Consider the following 18,785-nt stretch of genomic DNA (forward strand, 5'->3'; position numbering starts at 1 on the left):
GATAAGGGGAGGAAAATCCGGAGAATGCTGACAATCGATAAGGATTTTACTCTTTCACTTGAATGACCGGCAACACAACAGCGACTAGTACGGAGTATACTATTTAAGATTCCGGACATAATTTGCGTTTCGACCAGCGGAAGACGCGTCAAGAATGTTCCCTTGATTTGGATTATTAAATCCGACTGATGCGGTGAGAGGACTCAGGAGGAAGCCTTGCTCCTCCCAGGGAAAATTTGTTCGACAAATGGCGGTGATGTGTCCGTCCTCCAACGACGCCCATTGTTTCAGGCGTCAGGGATCCTCGCAGGTCTGAGTCTGAGCCCTTAGCCCGATAGTTGAATTTTTTTCTTCTTTCCCCTGGGAGATTGCAATCAAAGGCTCGCCGAGGTTTAATGAATCTGTTCAAGGCTTGAGCGCTGATTAACATTATTGGATGTACTCTGTAATTCTCGTCCTGATAATCTCGTTTCCCAGAGCGACTTGAAATTGGCCGTATTCAAGCGAGAAGAGTTCTCAACAAGTTTATTATTAGCCCTATTAGCCCTTGTCAACAACGTAAACCCAATATCAATCGTAATGCATCCTATTCATGCTGACGAGGACGGGGCAACGCCTCGACTCGCCCACGGTTCTCAGGAACCTTGCTCAGCCAAAATTAACTAATTTTATTTTGAAAGACAAACAGAATTAAGAATACAGTCAGCCTGGGCTGCGCCACATGTTGAAGAACAAGTCCCTAAAATATCGTTTCATCCATTGTTTTGATAACCATGTGGAGGAGACTAGCCGTAGCAAGGAGTATGGCTGCATGCCCCGGATTCGCAGCGGGTCAGGGACTGAAGCCTTGTTTGCCGGAGAAGTGGATATACATTTCTCAAGCGAATCTGAAGCGATGTCAATGACAGAAGAGGGAGGCCGGAGTTGCCGGCAGAAGAGGCTCGTTCGGCGACGGCAGTCTTGTACGCAGGACGGTGATGCTGACTCGCTGCATCTCTTGCCCTATGCGGTTATTCAGCCACGACCGTGAACCCGACTGACAGGTTGCTACGAGTGATGGTGTCTTCAGCCTTGAAAGAAAGGGGCCCGATGGTGTTCCCGTTCCAAGATTGGTTCCCCTCCATATCCCTTTCATCCCTGAGCGCCATGTATGAAGCGCCATGTGTCTTGGCCACGGGCACTCTTGACCTCCAAGTCTATGTTGTAGACAGTAGTCGTCGACAGCGGAAATACACGTTCACCGGCCGTGATAGCAGGATCGCGAGAACATATCACTGTGTCGACTGTAGAGTTCCGACAAAACACCGGACACTGCCAGTGCCAGATCAGCCTGACGCTGTTACCAAGGATCCAAGATTGGTTGGGTGCCAGTTGCTCCGAGCCGACCAGAACCAATGGATAGACGGCCGCAGTAATGTGACGGTTCCACTGCTGAATCAGGTTAGCGCGCTGTAAAACTTTTTTTTTCAGAAATTTTTTATCAGCACTGAAGAGGGTGGCGGTTCAAGGTTGGAAACCCACAGAGCGGGCGATAAATAGAAATAGAGGGCTGCCCCTCGTCTTCCTCCTTTCCTCTCCCACATCAATAACCCTTATCTCTTCGATAGAGGTCTGGTCCTCTTGTGCTTCACCTTTTTCTTTTCTCTTTCCTTGTCTTTGCGTCTTAGACAAAAAAGAGTCTTAGATTTTTATTTGGTCGGTTTAGATCGTTGCCTGCGTCTCTTTGCACGGGCGCAGTCCTCTCGCCGTCACCCTCTCGAGATACCCTAATAGAACGCCTTTCGTTCTCGATTTTTTTTTTCTTACCCCTCGTCCTCTACGTTTCCTTCAAAATTTCGAATTCTACGACTTCCAAAATGCCTGCTGTTGATGTCGCTTCTGTCCCTGCCGTCTCCGGCAAGGAGACTGCTCAGTCCGTCGCTGTCCTCGAGGATCTCATCAAGCAGCTCAACATCTCTTCCAGCCAGGATGAGGTGAACGCCGCCACTGGAAACATCGCTCACCTTTTCTCCGGCCCTATCCCCGAGCAGACTCTTCCTCTGAAGTATGTTTTGTGCCTCAGGTGCCACCTAATAGATTTTTTCTTAAATATACATGTGTATCAGTATACTGACTTGAGTGCTTTTTAGGGCTGTTGAGGCTTTCAAGAAGCAGCTTGTCAACAAGAAGGATGGCAAGGCTCGTGAGAACGCCCTCCATGCCATCCGTGCCATCGCTTCTCACACTTCGATCTCTCCTGCCGTTGAGCCTCACCTCGTCTCTCTCCTCGAACCAGTCATTGCCGCAGCTGGCGCGAAGAAGGCTACGCCCACTGAGCTCCAACTCGCTAAGAGCACAGCTGTCGCCATTGTTGGCGCCGTCAACGGCAACGCTGTCAAGGCCGTTCTTCCCCCAATCATTGACGCTCTCGATGATTCGAAGAGGACTGTTGAGAAGGAGACCGCACTTGAGTGTATTGAGGAGCTTATCAGGACTGCCCCTGTTCAACTGTCTTTCCGCGTTCCCGACTTGATTCCTGTTCTCTCCGCGTCTGTGAACGGCAGTGACAAGAAGATCAGCTACATCGTCGGTGGCAAGCAGGATGACCCGGAGACCAAGCAAGTGGTCCTGACCGGAAACGGTACCCTTGATCACGTTTGCGCTTTGATCGTCAACAATGATATCAAGGAATTCATTCCCGCACTCGTCAAGTGTATCGTCAACCCCAACCTCGTCCCCGAAACAGTTCACACCCTGGGTGCCACCACCTTCGTCTCCGATGTTACCAGCCCTACACTCGCTATCATGGTCCCATTGCTTGAGCGTGGTCTTGCCGAGCGTGAGACTGCTATCAAGCGTAAGTCCGCCGTCATTGTTGACAACATGTGTAAGCTCGTCGAGGATCCTCAGATTGTCGCTCCTTTCCTGCCGAAGTTGATGCCCAAGCTTGTGGAGAACTACGACAACATTTCCGAACCCGAAGTTCGTGAAAAGACCCAGCAAGCTTTGACCACCTTGAAGCGCGTGGGTGCTGTTAAGGACGGCAAAATTCCCGAGATCTCGACCGCTGGCCATATCCCTACTGTCGCCGGAATTCTCAAGGACATTCTCGCGCCAAAGTTCAAGGCCCAGGCCGATAAATCTGAGGCCATTATTTACTACGTCTCCGCCATCGCCGGTGAGCTTATTGATGAACAAGACGCCGAAGCCACGAGCTGGACGAACAACGCTGTTCCTTATATTGCCGCCATCGTCGGCGAGGGTGATGCGCAATCCATCACTGAAACTCTCCGCAAGCGTGCTTCTCCTATTGCTGCTGCTGGAGAGGATGTTCCTTCTGATGAGGAGGAAGGCGAGGATCTTTGCAACTGCACATTCTCTCTGGCCTATGGTGCCAAGATTCTGCTGAACCAGACCAAGCTTCGATTGAAGCGTGGCCAGCGTTACGGTCTGCTTGGACCCAACGGTACCGGAAAGACCACTCTCATGCGTGCCATCAACAACGAGCAGCTCGAGGGCTTCCCCAAGAAGGACGAGGTCAAGACTGTCTACGTCGAGCACGATCTTGATGCTGCCGACACTGAATTCACCGTCATTGGCTGGACCATGATGAAGCTCCGCCAAGTCGGTCTTGATCCTGTCGAGGACGAGGTCAAGGCTAAACTCATTGAATTCGGTTTCCTTCCTGAGCAAATGGACGGCCCCATCACTGCCCTCTCTGGTGGATGGAAGATGAAGCTTGCCCTTGCCCGTGCTGTCTTTGAGTCCCCCGATATCCTCCTCCTTGACGAGCCTACCAACCATTTGGATGTCAAGAATGTTGCTTGGCTCGAGAACTACCTCTGCAACTCTCCCTGCACCTCCATCATCGTTTCTCACGACAGCAAGTTCTTGGATAACGTTATTCAGCACGTTGTCCACTACGAGCGCTTCAAGCTCAAGCGTTACCGTGGTTCCCTGAGCGAGTTCGTCAAGAAGGTTCCTTCTGCTCGCTCATACTACGAGCTTGGCGCCTCTGAATTGGAGTTCAAGTTCCCTGAGCCCGGTTTCCTCGAGGGTGTCAAGACCAAGGCCAAGGCCATCATTCGTGTCTCCGATATGTCCTTCCAGTACCCCGGAACTCCCAAGCCCCAGATCTCCGATATCACCTTCCAGGTCTCTCTGGGCTCCCGTATCGCCGTGATCGGACCCAATGGAGCTGGAAAGTCTACCCTGGTCAACGTTTTGACCGGAGAGTTGCTTCCCACCACTGGTGAAGTTTACCAGCACGAGAACATCCGTATCGCTTACATCAAGCAGAACGCCTTTGCTCACATCAACGACCACCTCGGCAAGACTCCTTCCGAGTACATCCAGTGGCGTTTCCAGACTGGTGAGGACCGTGAAACCATGGATCGTGCCAACAAGATTGTTACCGAAGACGATGAGAAGGCCATGTTGAAGATCTACAAGATCGAGGGTACTCCCCGTCGCGTTATTGGTGTCCACTCTCGTCGTAAGTTCAAGAACACCTACGAGTACGAGTGTTCGTTCTCGCTCGGTGAGAACCTTGGCATGAAGAGCGAAAAGTGGACTCCTATGATGACTGCCGACAATGCCTGGATTCCTCGCAGCGAGATCATGGAGTCTCACTCCAAGCAGGTCGCCGAGGTTGATCAGAAGGAGGCTCTTGCCAGTGGTCAGTTCCGTCCCCTTGTCCGCAAGGAGATCGAAGCCCACTGCGCTCAATTCGGCCTCGAGACCGAGCTTGTCACCCACTCTCACATGCGCGGTCTTTCCGGTGGCCAGCGCGTCAAGGTCGTCCTCGCCGCCTGCACATGGCAGCGTCCCCACGTCATCGTTCTTGACGAGCCTACCAACTATCTCGACCGTGACTCCCTCGGTGCCCTCTCCAAGGCCCTCAAGGCCTTCGAGGGTGGTGTCATCATCATCACCCACTCTCGTGAATTCACTGAGAACCTTACCGAGGAAGTTTGGGCCGTTGTCGACGGAAAGATGACCCCATCAGGTATGTCGAAACAGATTCCCTCACTCTAAATTCTCGCTAACCCATTTTTAGGTCACAACTGGGTTCAAGGACAAGGCAGTGGGCCAAGGCTTGAGGCCAAGGATGGGCCTGAAGAAGTGGTCGATGCCATGGGAAACAAGGTGAGTTTGATATCTTTTGTTATACGCATTTTCTTGTTTCAATACTCGGGCGGTCTGGGGCGGCTCCGGTGCATTTCTGCCGCTTCAGCTTTCTGCCATTTCACTTACCGCCCTTTACTCCGCTTCCTGATTTATCACCATCTCAATTACCGCAACATTACAAACCAGCTGCTAACTGTTGTTCTCTCTAGACTGTGGTTGAGAAGAAGAAGAAGGAGAGCGCTTCCGACAAGCGCAAGGCCCGAAAGGAACGTCTTGCGAAGAAGAAGCGTGGTGAGGATCCTGATGAGGAGGATTTCTGAGCGGAGCTTGAAAAAGTTGTCTCCATTTAATTGCTACGGGTTATGCTATAGAGGCTATGATTCAATGAATTTCTGTACTAATTCGCCCTTTTCCATGCTCTACTTGACCAATAAAACATCGTATCCTCTACCTTATGGACTCAATGCCAGACTGGGAAGAGTGGGGAAGCTCTAGGTGCTCCGACTTAGAGAACGTAGTGATCCTATAGACTTGCCAAATACAACGCGATTGCTCTGTTGGCCGTCTCTTGGCCGTTCGATTTTGATGACAGAGCCGTGATAACTCTGACCCCCCGACCGGCTGCTAGGTTGACAAAGTAAGGAGTAGGTGTTCACTCCCACGATGAAAAGCTCTTCGATCCCAGCGCTCTACCCGTCAAAGCAAGGTTATACAACCTTCATATGTCCAGCACATTTGGCCTGGTATAATGCCCCCAACTCCCTCAGGTTCCCGGCTACCCTAATACAACTCAATTGCAGGATTAAAGTACGTGTATACGCAAAACCTTTGTCTCTAATAAGACCGGGTATCTGTTATCATCTTGGTGTCTAGAAGATCTATCTAATGCACAATGAAGAAACAAATCAATTCTTCAAATCCTCAGGCCTCGACGAGGTCTCAGCCTCAGCCGCCGCTCTAAGCTCAACCTCAGGATCCGACTCAACAACGGGAACCTCATCCTCCTCATCCTCTGGCAAAAGCAGATTCAAGATCAACCCTAAGAACCCCGTAACAGCGAACCCATTCGCCATAACCAACTCGACAGCCTGAAGCAACCCCTGCAGAGCATGGTTATCACCCTGGTACGTAAAGACATACGAGAACCAATCCGGCACCAGCGTCGCCGCCATACCGATTGCAAATGACGCGGTGAGGATGAACCGGTTCCGACGCGTCCAGTCGACGCTGCACATGATGCGGACACCGGAGATAGCGACGGAGGAGAAGAGGAAGGTTGTCATGCCGCCGAGGACGGAAGAAGGAATCGCTACGAGGGCAGCGGCGAATTTGGCGAAGATACCCATGACCACGAGGAAGAAGCAGCAGCAGTAGCCCGCTTTGCGGTTTGCGCAGCGGGTCAGGGCAATAACACCGTTATTCTGCGCGAAGACGGACATGGGGGTTATTGTGCAGAGGCCTGCGATGAGGCAGGTTATGCCATTTCCTAAAACGCCGCCTTGGATGCGCGAGTCGAAGGTTGCGCCTTCGACTTGGAGGCGTGAAACGTCGCAGGTGGCTGTGATATCTCCGATGGATTCCATCATTATGACCATGTATACGGCGAGTAGTGGGAGGATGAGTGGCGGATATATGTGAAGTGGAAATGTTTTTACCCAGATAAAGGACGCAACGGGGGCTGCGTCAATACCGGAGCGGTCGAAGTAGCCACAGGCGGCGGCGACGATACAACCGACTAGCAGGCCGACAATGACGGCGCAAGATTTCATGATTGGGGATCCGAATCGCTCGCAGAGGATGATCGTCACAAACACTAGGAAGCCCAGGCCGATGAACTCGGCGCTGCCCCAAGGAAGGGCGTGGGGAGCGTCCGCGCTTGGGCATAGAGAGCCGTCTCCTGGGTTGCTGCCGCAAGTTCCAGAACCACCAGCCCAGTCTTTCATTCCATTGGTGATGAGACTTGCCCCAATCAAGAACACAGTAGGGCCGGTCACCAGGGGCGGGAAAAGCGTTTTAAGCAGCCTACTGCTCATGAACGAGAGCCCGATTTCTAGGAGGGAGCATAGACATGAGGTCGCTAAAAGCGCTCCATATCCTTTCGGGCACGGAAGTCGAGTACCGTTCTCATCGACGGGACAATACCCGGTAGAGTACATCTGTGAGAATGTCCCTGTCGCAACGGTGATTGTAGCGAATGACGTGCCCACTACTGATATCAAGCCTGTGCCGATGTAATAGCGTGTTCTGTAGACATGAAAACGGAACATCTGAATGGCGGAGAGAAACCCGGACACAATTAGCGATGTCGAGACAAGGTATTGATATTCTTCAGAACCGAAGTTGGCGCCGGCTGACCCGCCTAAGAGGATAGGAGGAGTAATCACTAGACAAATCAGCTATGCGCGATGGAGAAAGCTTCAACACCAAGGATAAAGTGTACCTCCAGCCAACATCGCTAGTGCATGTTGTAATCCTAGTAGCAGCGCCAGGGCTACCGGAATCTTATCCTCTAGGCCAAAAAATGGAGCAGACCTCTTCTGCTTCTTCATGAAAGGAAGCCTTGGGGTGAAGAGGAAGGCATAGTCGTAGTCACCAATGAGACCATCCTTGGTGGTGAAGACATGGACGGTTCGACGTATGCGTTCACGAAAAGTTCGCTTTGGACTGAAATCCGGCCCAATCTGATCTGGCCCGTCCATCTTGAGATTGTAAAAGAGTTCAAGATCGTGGCAACATCCGGAGGAGAAAAGTAAGCTAACTCTGACTCGAACTTTGCGTGGGGATAGTTTCGGTTAGTCTGGGGCGAATTTCCGGGATTTAATGCTTGAACTGGATCCCCCCAAGAGCTGGAGGGAAGCTTCTCTCTATATAGAGCCAACATCGAGAGTAACATCGCGATAGAGAACGCGTGGGAGACGCAGTGAGTGAAGGAATCGAATAATGCCAACCGTTATCGACCCCATAATGCGAGATTAATTCGAGATAAAGGCCGGCTGCGGCTGGAGACTGGAGTTCGTTGCGAACAGCGCCCCAAAATCTTATCGAAGACAAGGCGGGCGCCGCGAATTCCAGGTACACTGTCTAGGTGCCACGCCTCTTAGCCTCTTCTGCACTGAGTGTCCTTTTTGACAATTCTCTCGTTCGAATGCTTCCTTTCAATCTATATCAGATGCAGGAGAACATCTTCAAAGAGCATTGCGTTGAAGTTAAACCAATCAGGCATTGATGTGAGTCAACAGCTTTTGTCAAGCAGGCTGACTCCCCGCAATTCTTCCCAAATGGTATTTCCATCTGTCATAGAAACATTTTAGCCTTCTGGAACTGCTTGGCCTGGACTGCTCCATCATCCTCCGTTTCGACTTTCAGGGTTGGACTCCAGATCCTGACTTACGAGCAAAGAGTGTTTGAGAGAACGAGGGAGCTCGAAGCCCTTTTTTGCCACAACTTGAACTCATGACTCATGATTAACCCGTAGCGACCGAGGTTGGGGCATGTGGATATCGTCATGATAGACCGCGAGTTGCCTGTTTGGCGGCGCCCTTGAATCATTGAGATGTCACAAAAGTACAGAGCTCCGAGTTATCCCGGCTGAGTCAGCTGTGCAAGCACATCCAACGGGTAAAAGAACCACACTCGCCACTCAGCCGCACCGCCACCGCCCTACGAGCCACATCTGCCAGGGCCAAAAACGTTGGGGATTCAACAGATGGATAAGGTTTCGCGATTGGTGGGCGGGCTCGCGCTTTACCGGAATTGGACGGGGCGAGCTTGGATTTGCCTTCCGCAGGTCCAGCCCAACAGACGCAAAGTTTGTATGGATTGGTTGGAGTCTCTGCTTGGAGACTGTCCTCCGCCCCTATCAGGAATCCGACAATCATTCTTTAGATTTCGTTTACCTCGGAATCTGCTGATGCTTCTGATCAGCACGTTGCATTGAGATGTCTGGCCACTCGTTTTGCTGACTTTCCGGTCCTCCTCTGCTCGCTGAGTCGCAGTCGTTACGCCTTGCATTGGCAGCAACCGTCCGTTTAGATCATCCTCTCCCCAACCATCATCCCTCCAGTGGACCCAAACCGGTGTCGACCTCGTCCAACTTTTCTCTCTTCTCCGCTTTCTGTCTTCTTCTCTTTTAAAAATCCCTGCTTTCCCTTTTGCCTTTCTTTCCTCTCCCCACCGATCAGATTTCACCCACGTTGATCCGGCTCACACAACTCGGACTCATATACTTCGGACCAGCCGCCATGTCTGCACAACCCGCAGACGCCCGGGCTCGCGCCGCCGACCCTAAGAAGGTCCATATCGCCGATACTGCCATCACGCGCCAGAACTGGTACAAGCATGTCAACTGGCTGAATGTCACTTTCATCATTGGTATCCCTGTGTTCGGGTGCATCCAGGCTCTCTTCGTGCCACTGCAGCTCAAGACCGCCATCTGGGCTGTCATCTACTACTTCTTCACCGGTCTCGGTATCACAGCAGGTGAGGAACTCTCTTCTTGAACAACACACGTACAGAAGACGCTAACAATGGGCAGGCTACCATCGTCTATGGGCTCACTGCTCTTACTCTGCCACTCTTCCTCTGCGTATATGGCTCGCAGCCGTCGGTGGTGGTGCTGTTGAGGGCTCCATCCGCTGGTGGGCTCGGGACCACAGGGCTCACCACCGCTACACCGACACCGACAAGGACCCGTACTCTGTCCGCAAGGGTCTGCTCTACTCCCACCTTGGGTGGATGGTGATGAAGCAGAACCCCAAGCGTATCGGCCGTACTGATATTTCCGATCTCAACGAAGACCCTGTTGTCGTATGGCAGCACCGCAACTACATCAAGGTCGTCCTTGCCATGGGTCTTGCCGTGCCGATGCTCGTCGCTGGTCTTGGCTGGGGTGACTGGATGGGCGGCTTCGTCTACGCTGGTATCCTCCGTATCTTCTTCGTTCAACAGGCCACCTTCTGCGTCAACTCCCTTGCTCACTGGCTCGGTGACCAGCCTTTTGATGACCGCAACTCACCCCGTGACCACGTCATCACCGCTCTTGTCACCCTTGGTGAGGGTTACCACAACTTCCACCACGAATTCCCCTCCGACTACCGTAACGCTATCGAGTGGCACCAGTATGACCCTACCAAGTGGACCATCTGGATGTGGAAGCAGCTTGGTCTGGCCTACGACTTGAAGCAGTTCCGTGCCAACGAGATTGAGAAGGGCCGTGTCCAGCAGCTCCAGAAGAAGATCGACCAGAAGCGCGCCAAGCTCGATTGGGGTACCCCTCTTGACCAGCTCCCTGTTATGGAATGGGACGACTACGTTGAGCAGGCCAAGAACGGCCGCGGTCTGATCGCCATCGCTGGTGTTGTCCACGACGTGACCGACTTCATCAAGGACCACCCCGGTGGCAAGGCCATGATCAACTCCGGCATTGGCAAGGACGCTACTGCCATGTTCAACGGCGGTGTCTACTACCACTCCAACGCCGCCCACAACCTCCTCTCAACCATGCGCGTTGGTGTCATCCGCGGTGGCTGCGAAGTCGAGATCTGGAAGCGTGCACAGAAGGAGAACCCCGAGTACGTGCGCGATGCCGCCGGCCAACGGGTCATTCGGGCCGGCGAGCAACCTACCAAGATCCCTGAGCCCATTCCCACTGCGGATGCGGCTTGACCTTCCTAGAATACGATCTTTCCTTCGTTCTTTCCATTGTCCCTCTCTTAGGGTTTGCGACTTAGCACACTGGCGTTATCCTTCCTTAGATTTGGAGTTTGTGGAGTTGGCTGGTCCATAATACTGTCGGTGTATGTTACTACGTTTTTACCCAAAAGCGAGACTTGAAATGAGATATGCCATCAACTACAAGATTGTGATTGAGTTCTGATTCTGTAGATATAAGTTTTCCTCCTGTGTTCAGATTTAACCCCCCTCTCAGCAAGTTTCGCAAGTTTCTTGAGATTTTCGCAGCCGTTCTACGTCGTCAATTTAGTATCGACCCCCTCTTTTTCCATGGTCTGATGAGTGACAAGGAGAAGGCCGACTTCAGAGCAACATTTGCGGGTAGCAGCGCCACCGATTGCCCTCTTCTTATAACCGCTCAGGCGGGAGGTTGTGGGCTCAACCTCCAGGCCGCGTCCGTCGTCATCCAAGCAGAACCCTGGTGGAATGCCAACTCGCAGCGGCAGGCGCATGCGCGCTGCCACAGGCAAGGACAACTGAACACAGTTCACTGCTATAGCCTCTTTGCTAACAACTCTGCGATTGACGTCGAAATCCGCACAGTCCAGAAAAGGAAAACTACGGTGAATTCTGAGATTCTCGAAAAGATTACAAAAACAGACAGCGAGGCGCTGAAGATCCCGGCTTTTTGAAGATGCTGTTTAAGATGACGTTGGTGAAGGCAGCAAGCTCTTCTTTTTCTCTCCTCTTTTTGTTTTCTTTACCGTTTCCCATGTCGCGTATTGCGACTCAGCAGGATTTGAGGGTTTGGGAACTTATGACATCTTTTAAGTTACTCGGTCCGTTGCGTTTCGTACAGCCCGCTCACAAGAGATGATGTATCTACCTCGCCGGTAGGAAATCTAACACCATCGTAAGATCTGTTCTTAATCTGGATCTCTGGAAGGAAACGTTGAGAAGGACCGTGTAGCGTAATGACTGTATTGGATTGTAGCTATCTCAGAGAACTGGTGGTGTTGACGGAAGACAACAGTTGGGGCGGAGAGCACGTGACACGATCAAGTGTCCCTCGAGAGGGGGACAAAGTAGCTTTAACTAAAACAGTTTTCGAGAGTACAAGTACAGCTAGATCTTTACTTGGATGCCGTGAGATCATCCTTACAGATCCCGTGGCCTGAGCAGCTTCTTCCAAATTGTCGCCTCTTTTCCTTGAGTTTGGTCACAGCCTTATACCCGTCACTTCGCTTTTTAGGTATACATTCCTTTATAACTCAATGCTCATTCAGTAACCGAACTTCGATATTGTGTTGTTAATGTAATGTAGATGCCAGGACGAATTACGACATTTGGAAGAGGCTCGCTCTGTCAGTGAGACCAATGGACAAGGTTGAGGCGGCGAACAATGCTGAGACTTCTTCTATCATACTATGATCGCTGCGGCCTGGTACGAGTACGATGCCAGCTAGGAGCATTGTGGGGAATTCGAATGTAGTATCAAGAGAGTAATTAGAGCACCATAATCGATCTGTGCTGCGCCTTGCAGTCAGTTGCCACGGATTTGGCCGGATAGCGAAATCGCTCGGAATTTTGGCTGGCTGTATGGAATGGAGGGGCTTCTATGACATAGTATTAGCTACCCATCTTGCTATATGTATGACATGGCTGCACTTACGACCCTATTTTTCACCCACTCTTCTCCGAGGTACTCGCGGACTGGTACCTCAGAGTCGCCTATCTTCACGTGGCCTTCCGCCACACGGGGGCCCATAACTGGAGCCGTTATCCTGTATGCTGGTTGCCTTACAGGCCTTGATTCGTTGAGGTCCTTCAGATGTAAGTTAGACACATGCGCCGAGGGCCCTGGATATCCAACTCACCTTCATTTCTGCATCACTGATAGAGTATGGGCCGTCCGGGAGCTGCGGCAGGTATTTGTTGACGTCCTCGACGTGGCCGATTGTGACTAAATCCCGGATCTCGGAACTCTCAAATTCGCCTTCTCTCTTGAAATTCCCCTCCTTGAAACGTTTAATATTCTTTGCCCAGATACTGGGCTCGTCTTGGTCTGAAGACAGCATCTCTGCTTGCAGCACAGTCGCCAGCTCAGCAAATGTTTTTGAGTGAAAGACCAGAGTGTACTGCGCTGGGTCAAGATGAGTTCATGAGGTTGGAGAAAGAGTTGAGCGGAGGATGTGGGATGACAAGATTGAGAGAGTGAGAATACTGGGCGAAGGAGAGATCTGGCGGGAATCGTTCAATGTCTGAGACGCTAGAAGCGTGGGGAGTGAGCAAAGTAGAGGCTCTTCGGATGCACTTCACATCTCTAACTCGTCTGATTTTAACAACTTCACCAGTCAACTAAAAGGTGCCATGACATCAATCTAGTGACCGATGTTGAATGTTAGCTCAGATTTCCGGCTGACAGATTTGAGCAGCTGCCACTTGCTGTGTTCTATCCAACGTTCAGAAAACTCGACTCCTTCCCAAGTCAAATCGTTACTATTCTACAATAGCACAAGATAAGGTCAGTACACTTTAGGTTAGAGCCTGCTAAGACAGTATTGCTGACGAGATATCCGGCATTTCAAGATGGACGATAGCGACACAAAAAAGCAAGTCATACCAGGACTCGATGGGGACCTCTTGGACCGACTGAAAAAGGCCACGGACAACCTACTGCGTTGCAGGAAATCCTACGAGCTTCTTGCGCAATCGGAATCAGAGGACAACGTTGCTGCTATGAAGGCAGTTCGGGACTGTCTCGAAAAAGCGAGGCAGAGACTTTTGGAGCTGCTAGACGAGGCCAAGTAACGACAGGGATGCGCTCTCCCAGGTCCCATAGCTAGAGCAGGGCTTTCAGAGGATGTATACGATGTCGCACGGTCGCTGAGACCTGTCTTGGTCCGTACCGAAGGCAAGGCCTAGTCTGATGCAAGGAATCAAGTCGTGCCGGTAAGTCATAAGCAACACCCGCTCCAAGGGCCCGACAATCGACACTGTAGTTTGAGGTGTCCGTGCAGAGTCTTCTCGTACCTTTTCTCCTTCTCAGTCTACCTTCGCATTAGACCCTTCTAAATTGCGTGGAGTCGCAGTTACGACAGCCTTCCCCTCGCGCAGCGACACCCGTTCTCCGCTCAGCGCAGTAGCACAGGATGCAATCCGTTCTCTTGGCCTGGTCGAGGCCGATCATATCACAAGCTGGGTGCAACCCGCCATAGTCCGCGAGCTGGCAACATTCGCAACTGCTCTTCCTCGTGGTAGACACGGACGCGGCCATCGAGTCCCTTGAGGTATAAATTACACTTGTTGAATAGATTGTCTATCTATATACTACAATCGGACTACATAATCATACTAGTAGAGCCGGGCCGTTGAAATTACGGAGCGGTTTTATACTCCCTCGACCACTTCCCCTGGTGCCAACATCTTGACATAGAAATGCTCTCCCGTCTCAAGCACAGAAACTGCATCACCGACACGGACTCTGGATTCTATATTCGTTAGCAGCTAGTCCATGATTCAAGAACTCAAAGGCAAAACATAAAGCGGATAAGAAGGAGGCAAAAGACAGTAACGAACCTTGAACAGCCGGAACACCCTGCATCCCCAAGCACGCATATGTCCTCTCCCCGGCGTCAATGACTCGGTAACTTCGCAATGTTTGATCTGGTTCCCGCGGATGTCGGATGCCAGTGTCCGGGTCAACGTTGGGAAGCTTGCAGCGGATTGTGCGGCAGACTGTGTGGATTGTCGTTCCGTTGGTGCTTGTCGGGTTCTCCTCAGAAGAAGAAATGTTAATCCTCTTCCAATTATCCTCGATGAAGGCCCCCGGGCCCTGAATGATGATATTCGCTCTGAATCGCCGGATACTTAGTTTCGGTAATGAACTCGCACAGCGTGCCGCTACATCACGTACGCTAGATATACTGAGGATATGAAGGGGGTATGCGTCTGCGAAGCCTGTCGTGGGCTGAAAGCCAAGGTCTTTCTTCCTGGGTGCGTTGCGGAAGATCTCTCGGTGGTTGGAGGGATGTACACGAAAGAGAGTTATACGGCCGCTATCTCGTCTTTTCTCAGAGTCACGTTGGTGGGCGAGAAAGCGGTGGAATGAATCAGGAATGTGCTTGCCGTAGTCGTAGGCTAAGGGGCAGTCTTTCCAGATTTTGACTGGGGTGAGAGGGTATGCCTTTTCTGAGTCTGGAGGAGGAACGAGGGGAATGCGAAATGAAGTCTCGTGGCCGATGAGGTTGAGATAAATTCCGAAGGTAAGGAAGAAGGAGTGTAAGGCGTTATGCCCAATATGTGGGTAGTACAACACTATCACGCCTTGTGATTTGGCTTCCTCTAGATCAGGACTGTACCCTGGTACTGAAGAATCAGGAACCCAAATCTCTGAGCGGACGAGGGCCAGTTTGTTGAAGCCGCTGTTGCGGAGGGTTCGAGCTATCCAGCTCGTGCCCAGGTTCGAGCTAGAAGGGTTCTTCTGACTGGCTGCTGCCGGCGTCACTTCCTCCGCAAAGCAGAATTGCCTGTCAAAGGCGAGCCCGGTGCTAACTATATCAGCAGTGTCAAGTTCGATCCCGGCGCAGCTCTTGATGGGGTATGTGAAGAGAGCCTTGATGCGCCATGCTGGATGCCCTTGTTCATCTGTGCTGTTCTCTGGACCACCATTGGCGTATGTAGGATCGTACTCGTCATTGAGGTTGCTTTGTTTGGGAGATAGACCTATTTTCTGACAACCTTTAGGAGCCGCATTGGAAAACGATTGGACTCTGACCCAGTATATGAAGAAAAGTGCGCCTACTATGGCGAGGATGGTGTTTATGATGACAGCATTTTGCTGCGCGTATTCCAGCATCGCTGGTAGTGAAGCAGCGACGAGAATGGACAGGTATGTCTGCAAATATAACATAAAAGGTTCGTCGACTTCCAAAATTCAGGGTAAATATAATCGACCAAGACATGTTGAAGGTCGAAGAGGTTCTGGTGTCTCAATAAGAGGCTCTCTTTGATTGGCTGACCTCTCTCCGACGTAAGAGGATTAGCGTCAGGTCTAGGGTCATTACGTCACGTGGCATCCTGTCACATTCATCGAGGCAAGCGCTGCCTTCCCTTTTAGGCAAGTCCTCTCGCGCGCGGTCAGTTGGTATATTTGCAATTCAGCACGCACTACGCGTACGAATGGAGGATGAATGGCGGATGGAATTATGTGATCCAAAACTGACCTGATTCAACCCGTTACTCGTGCCTTCTTTGTCTTCAACGTCACAATGAACACTCAGGAGTTGCTCAGTCCTGCTACTCAGAGAACGCGTAAGTGTGGCGTGGCATTGACGCTCTATGGAATATTCGAGGAAGAGCCGAGCATCTAACAAGCTACAGGCCCGGTCGTCTCATTTCCCGCTTCCCAGTCTCTGCAAGCGTCTGCCGCCCTAAGAGCAGGTGCGGTTCCAACCGGCCTTTCTCGGCTGGATGATGCAATCTCCCCGCTGTCCATAGATGAGGGGGAGGAGGTCCCCCAGGGCATTCCTCAAGGCCATGTGACGGAAGTGTTCGGTCCTCCTGGTGTGGGAAAGACCACCTTGGCGTGAGTAGTGTTCCACTGCTTTGCCTGTATTTGCAAGTCTAACATAGAAGCAGGCTGAGTGTCATCTCCAGTGCTTTGCGAACTGGGCGAAAGGCAATTTGGATTGGTACGTTTCGATTCATGTATTTTCTTGTTCACCAGCTAACGCCTCCAGACACTGGATCTCCCCTTCCACGGATCCGTCTGCGCAACATTTTGCAAAAGTCTATTCAGGAGTCAGGATCTACTCAAACGGTCGATGAACTGGTCGAAAGCTTGGTATACTTCAGAGCCCAGTCTCTACCCCATCTTCTCGCACTTCTGTTCCACGCTCCCGGGGGATTTCCCCATGACGATTGTGATTTGTTGGTCATTGACTCTGCATCGGGGCCATTCCCATCATACTTTCCTAACGCAACCGAACTAAAGACACGCCTGGCTGAATCAAAGACTGTTGACAAAAATCAGGTTCAGTGGCTTATGAATCGAAGTTCGAACGTCACCAGCGACCTGGCAAATCAACTAACCAAGCTTGCCACAACTCACAATATGGCAGTCCTTGTGATTAATCAGACTCGTACCAGGATCAAGGGCCAAGCTCGTGCAACCTTGTGCCCGATACTAGCAGGTGGATCATGGGAGAGGTGTATCAATACGCGGATCGTTATTTATCGTGACTTCTCGGCTGCTGAAGATGGCGCTTCCTACGGTGTTCGGTTTGCGGAAGTGATGAAAAGAGCTGGAAAGCTGTTGGCTTTGCGACTGGATGAGAACATTTCCCCTTTCCAGATCGATAAGGTGAGCTCTACGTTCATTTCCTGCTTTTAATGAGCTAACCGGAACCTAGGACGGGTTGACCCTTCTGGACAACCACCCGTCGCCTCCAATAGTTCAAGGTCAATCTGAAGAAGTACGAGAGCTGTCCATACAGAGGAAGCGTAAGGTCGAAGAAATCCCAGACAGCCAGGATGAGGATGATTCAGGCGATGACTACGGATGGGTTGACGGGGACAACGCAGGTCTTGATGAGAAGTAGTGCCTTCTCGAAGTCATTGAAAATACTACCGTCGTAATTGAATGGCCCTAAATCCCTAACGATCATACATCATGCTTGAATCAAGATGGGATTATGAAAACCCAAAAATCGAGCGGACTATTCCGGTCAGCTTTCAAACGGCATTGCCATTTCCCCGCGGGTGATGCTCGACCCACGTCGAAACTTCCGTCATCGTTAATATCTTGTCCTCTGGTACATCGACGGTTGAATGGTTAGTCTGGTGATTTCTCGCGGCTGAATTGACGACCGAACCGCGGCAAAAGCTCAGGCCTCCGTGGACCGCTGACGACACACCAGGGTGATTGGAGGCCTGTAGCGAGGCCAAATGTATAGGACTCCCCAAGCCAGGCCGTTTGTTGCCGTGCACCACATCGACAAGCTTTCCGAGAACCGCGAATTCCAGCTTCAGCTTCACGCTGTAGATCACACCTTTGAGACAGATCTGGACGGCATAATAGCTGGCATACTCTAGCCCGAGCAAAACCAAGTCCATGATGACGATCATGACGTTGATTCCCACCAGCTGATGCATGATTCTCCGATTCTCGCGACTAGACCCGAGTTGCAGCATCTTTGTTGTCTCCCAGACGTATAATGCCGAAATTATGACTTCTTGGACGGTGAACCCGGTCATTTGGATTTTCTCCATGATATTATACGCCTCCAAGAAGGGGTTTTCTTCGGTAATGTTTGGCGGAGTTGAATTGCTGGGATTGGATAGCTTGCTTCGGTCGGTTTGGTGGACGACATTGGTGCCATACGTCAGAACAGTCGTGGGGACGTGAAGCAAGAAAACATTGGCGATGATCATGTATAAGACACGGCGGAGGGTACGTTCATCTCGAAGAACAAGATGCAGCCGGGAATAGAGGACGAAGGCTTGTCCCGTCACCATCGTCCACCAGCCGACAGTGAGGATAGTGACGGATACCGCAGGGGCTGCCTTCTCGAAGAATTTCAGGAGAAAGCCGAGCGAGTATGGCACAACGCCAACGACTCCAGAAATGAGAAGACTATAGAAGTATAGTCCCTTCCAACGGCGAAAGGTTGAGAGCACCAGAATGACGAGCTCAATGATATTGTAGCAAGAGAGGGCGATGAATATCACCAAGACCACACTGAGTTTTTCATCTTCCCCAAGCCCTCCCGCAAGTCCTGCTGGGTTGTTTCTGCTCATTGTGACGTTCGTGATGTAAAAGCCAGGACATCTGACTGGCAAGTCAGCATGAAGAAGTTGCAGAGAAAAGTTGAACGAAGCGTCCTCTTCAACGGAAGCAAAGACCATCAACATAGGACGATATTTCAAAAGCGCCTGGAGGAGAACCCGCCATCCACTCTCAAATCGGAACTGTTCAAGAAGCAAAGCAACCACCGGTATCCGCT

At 51.3% G+C, this 18,785-nt stretch overlaps 7 protein-coding genes across 7 annotated transcripts; 4 read left to right on the plus strand and 3 right to left on the minus strand.

Moving 5' to 3' along the window:
- The first annotated feature begins 1,770 nt into the window (after positions 1–1,770).
- BJX68DRAFT_111360 (putative translation elongation factor eEF-3) lies at positions 1,771–5,551 on the plus strand. Its single transcript, XM_071035921.1, has 4 exons — positions 1,771–2,044; positions 2,130–4,987; positions 5,039–5,131; positions 5,319–5,551. The coding sequence occupies exons 1-4, from the start codon at positions 1,857–1,859 to the stop codon at positions 5,327–5,329; spliced, it is 3,150 nt and encodes a 1,049-aa protein (XP_070897598.1). The 5' UTR covers positions 1,771–1,856; the 3' UTR covers positions 5,330–5,551.
- Positions 5,552–6,014: 463 nt separating this feature from the next.
- On the minus strand, positions 6,015–7,808 carry BJX68DRAFT_268138 (nucleobase:cation symporter-2 family protein; the record flags this gene model as incomplete). The annotated part of the gene is made up of 2 exons (XM_071045997.1): positions 6,015–7,492; positions 7,550–7,808. The coding sequence occupies 2 exons, from the start codon at positions 7,806–7,808 to the stop codon at positions 6,015–6,017; spliced, it is 1,737 nt and encodes a 578-aa protein (XP_070897599.1).
- Positions 7,809–9,169: 1,361 nt separating this feature from the next.
- BJX68DRAFT_111311 (stearoyl-CoA 9-desaturase sdeA) lies at positions 9,170–10,945 on the plus strand. Its single transcript, XM_071035920.1, has 2 exons — positions 9,170–9,588; positions 9,644–10,945. Exons 1-2 carry the CDS (start codon positions 9,351–9,353, stop codon positions 10,771–10,773), a joined length of 1,368 nt encoding a protein of 455 aa, XP_070897600.1. The 5' UTR covers positions 9,170–9,350; the 3' UTR covers positions 10,774–10,945.
- Positions 10,946–11,117: 172 nt separating this feature from the next.
- BJX68DRAFT_268140 (C-terminal helicase domain-containing protein) lies at positions 11,118–11,471 on the plus strand (the record flags this gene model as incomplete). The annotated part of the gene is made up of 1 exon (XM_071045998.1): positions 11,118–11,471. The coding sequence occupies one exon, from the start codon at positions 11,118–11,120 to the stop codon at positions 11,469–11,471; it is 354 nt and encodes a 117-aa protein (XP_070897601.1).
- Positions 11,472–14,169: 2,698 nt separating this feature from the next.
- On the minus strand, positions 14,170–15,637 carry BJX68DRAFT_268142 (MOSC domain protein; the record flags this gene model as incomplete). Its single annotated transcript, XM_071045999.1, has 2 exons — positions 14,170–14,270; positions 14,359–15,637. The coding sequence occupies 2 exons, from the start codon at positions 15,635–15,637 to the stop codon at positions 14,170–14,172; spliced, it is 1,380 nt and encodes a 459-aa protein (XP_070897602.1).
- A 275-nt stretch (positions 15,638–15,912) lies between these two features.
- On the plus strand, positions 15,913–17,448 carry BJX68DRAFT_111573 (uncharacterized protein). The gene is made up of 5 exons (XM_071035922.1): positions 15,913–16,092; positions 16,162–16,366; positions 16,420–16,472; positions 16,521–17,143; positions 17,193–17,448. The coding sequence occupies exons 1-5, from the start codon at positions 16,050–16,052 to the stop codon at positions 17,379–17,381; spliced, it is 1,113 nt and encodes a 370-aa protein (XP_070897603.1). The 5' UTR covers positions 15,913–16,049; the 3' UTR covers positions 17,382–17,448.
- A 66-nt stretch (positions 17,449–17,514) lies between these two features.
- On the minus strand, positions 17,515–18,579 carry BJX68DRAFT_268144 (uncharacterized protein; the record flags this gene model as incomplete). The annotated part of the gene is made up of 1 exon (XM_071046000.1): positions 17,515–18,579. The coding sequence occupies one exon, from the start codon at positions 18,577–18,579 to the stop codon at positions 17,515–17,517; it is 1,065 nt and encodes a 354-aa protein (XP_070897604.1).
- Between the last annotated feature and the right edge of the window lie 206 nt (positions 18,580–18,785).

The sequence above is a fragment of the Aspergillus pseudodeflectus genome (genome assembly GCF_044049435.1).
Source record: "Aspergillus pseudodeflectus strain CBS 756.74 chromosome Unknown BJX68scaffold_29, whole genome shotgun sequence".
Lineage (NCBI taxonomy): Eukaryota > Fungi > Ascomycota > Eurotiomycetes > Eurotiales > Aspergillaceae > Aspergillus > Aspergillus pseudodeflectus.

Excerpts from the sequence above, each read along its gene's own strand:
- BJX68DRAFT_111360 (XM_071035921.1), top strand. The coding sequence starts at position 1,857 with ATGCCTGCTGTTGATGTCGCTTCTGTCCCTGCCGTCTCCGGCAAGGAG. Across the intron at positions 2,045-2,129 it reads GAGCAGACTCTTCCTCTGAA|GGCTGTTGAGGCTTTCAAGA; the intron begins GTATGTTTTGTG and ends AGTGCTTTTTAG. Across the intron at positions 4,988-5,038 it reads CGGAAAGATGACCCCATCAG|GTCACAACTGGGTTCAAGGA; the intron begins GTATGTCGAAAC and ends ACCCATTTTTAG.
- BJX68DRAFT_111311 (XM_071035920.1), top strand. The coding sequence starts at position 9,351 with ATGTCTGCACAACCCGCAGACGCCCGGGCTCGCGCCGCCGACCCTAAG. Across the intron at positions 9,589-9,643 it reads CGGTCTCGGTATCACAGCAG|GCTACCATCGTCTATGGGCT; the intron begins GTGAGGAACTCT and ends AACAATGGGCAG.
- BJX68DRAFT_111573 (XM_071035922.1), top strand. The coding sequence starts at position 16,050 with ATGAACACTCAGGAGTTGCTCAGTCCTGCTACTCAGAGAACGC. Across the intron at positions 16,093-16,161 it reads TCCTGCTACTCAGAGAACGC|GCCCGGTCGTCTCATTTCCC; the intron begins GTAAGTGTGGCG and ends AACAAGCTACAG. Across the intron at positions 17,144-17,192 it reads CCCCTTTCCAGATCGATAAG|GACGGGTTGACCCTTCTGGA; the intron begins GTGAGCTCTACG and ends ACCGGAACCTAG.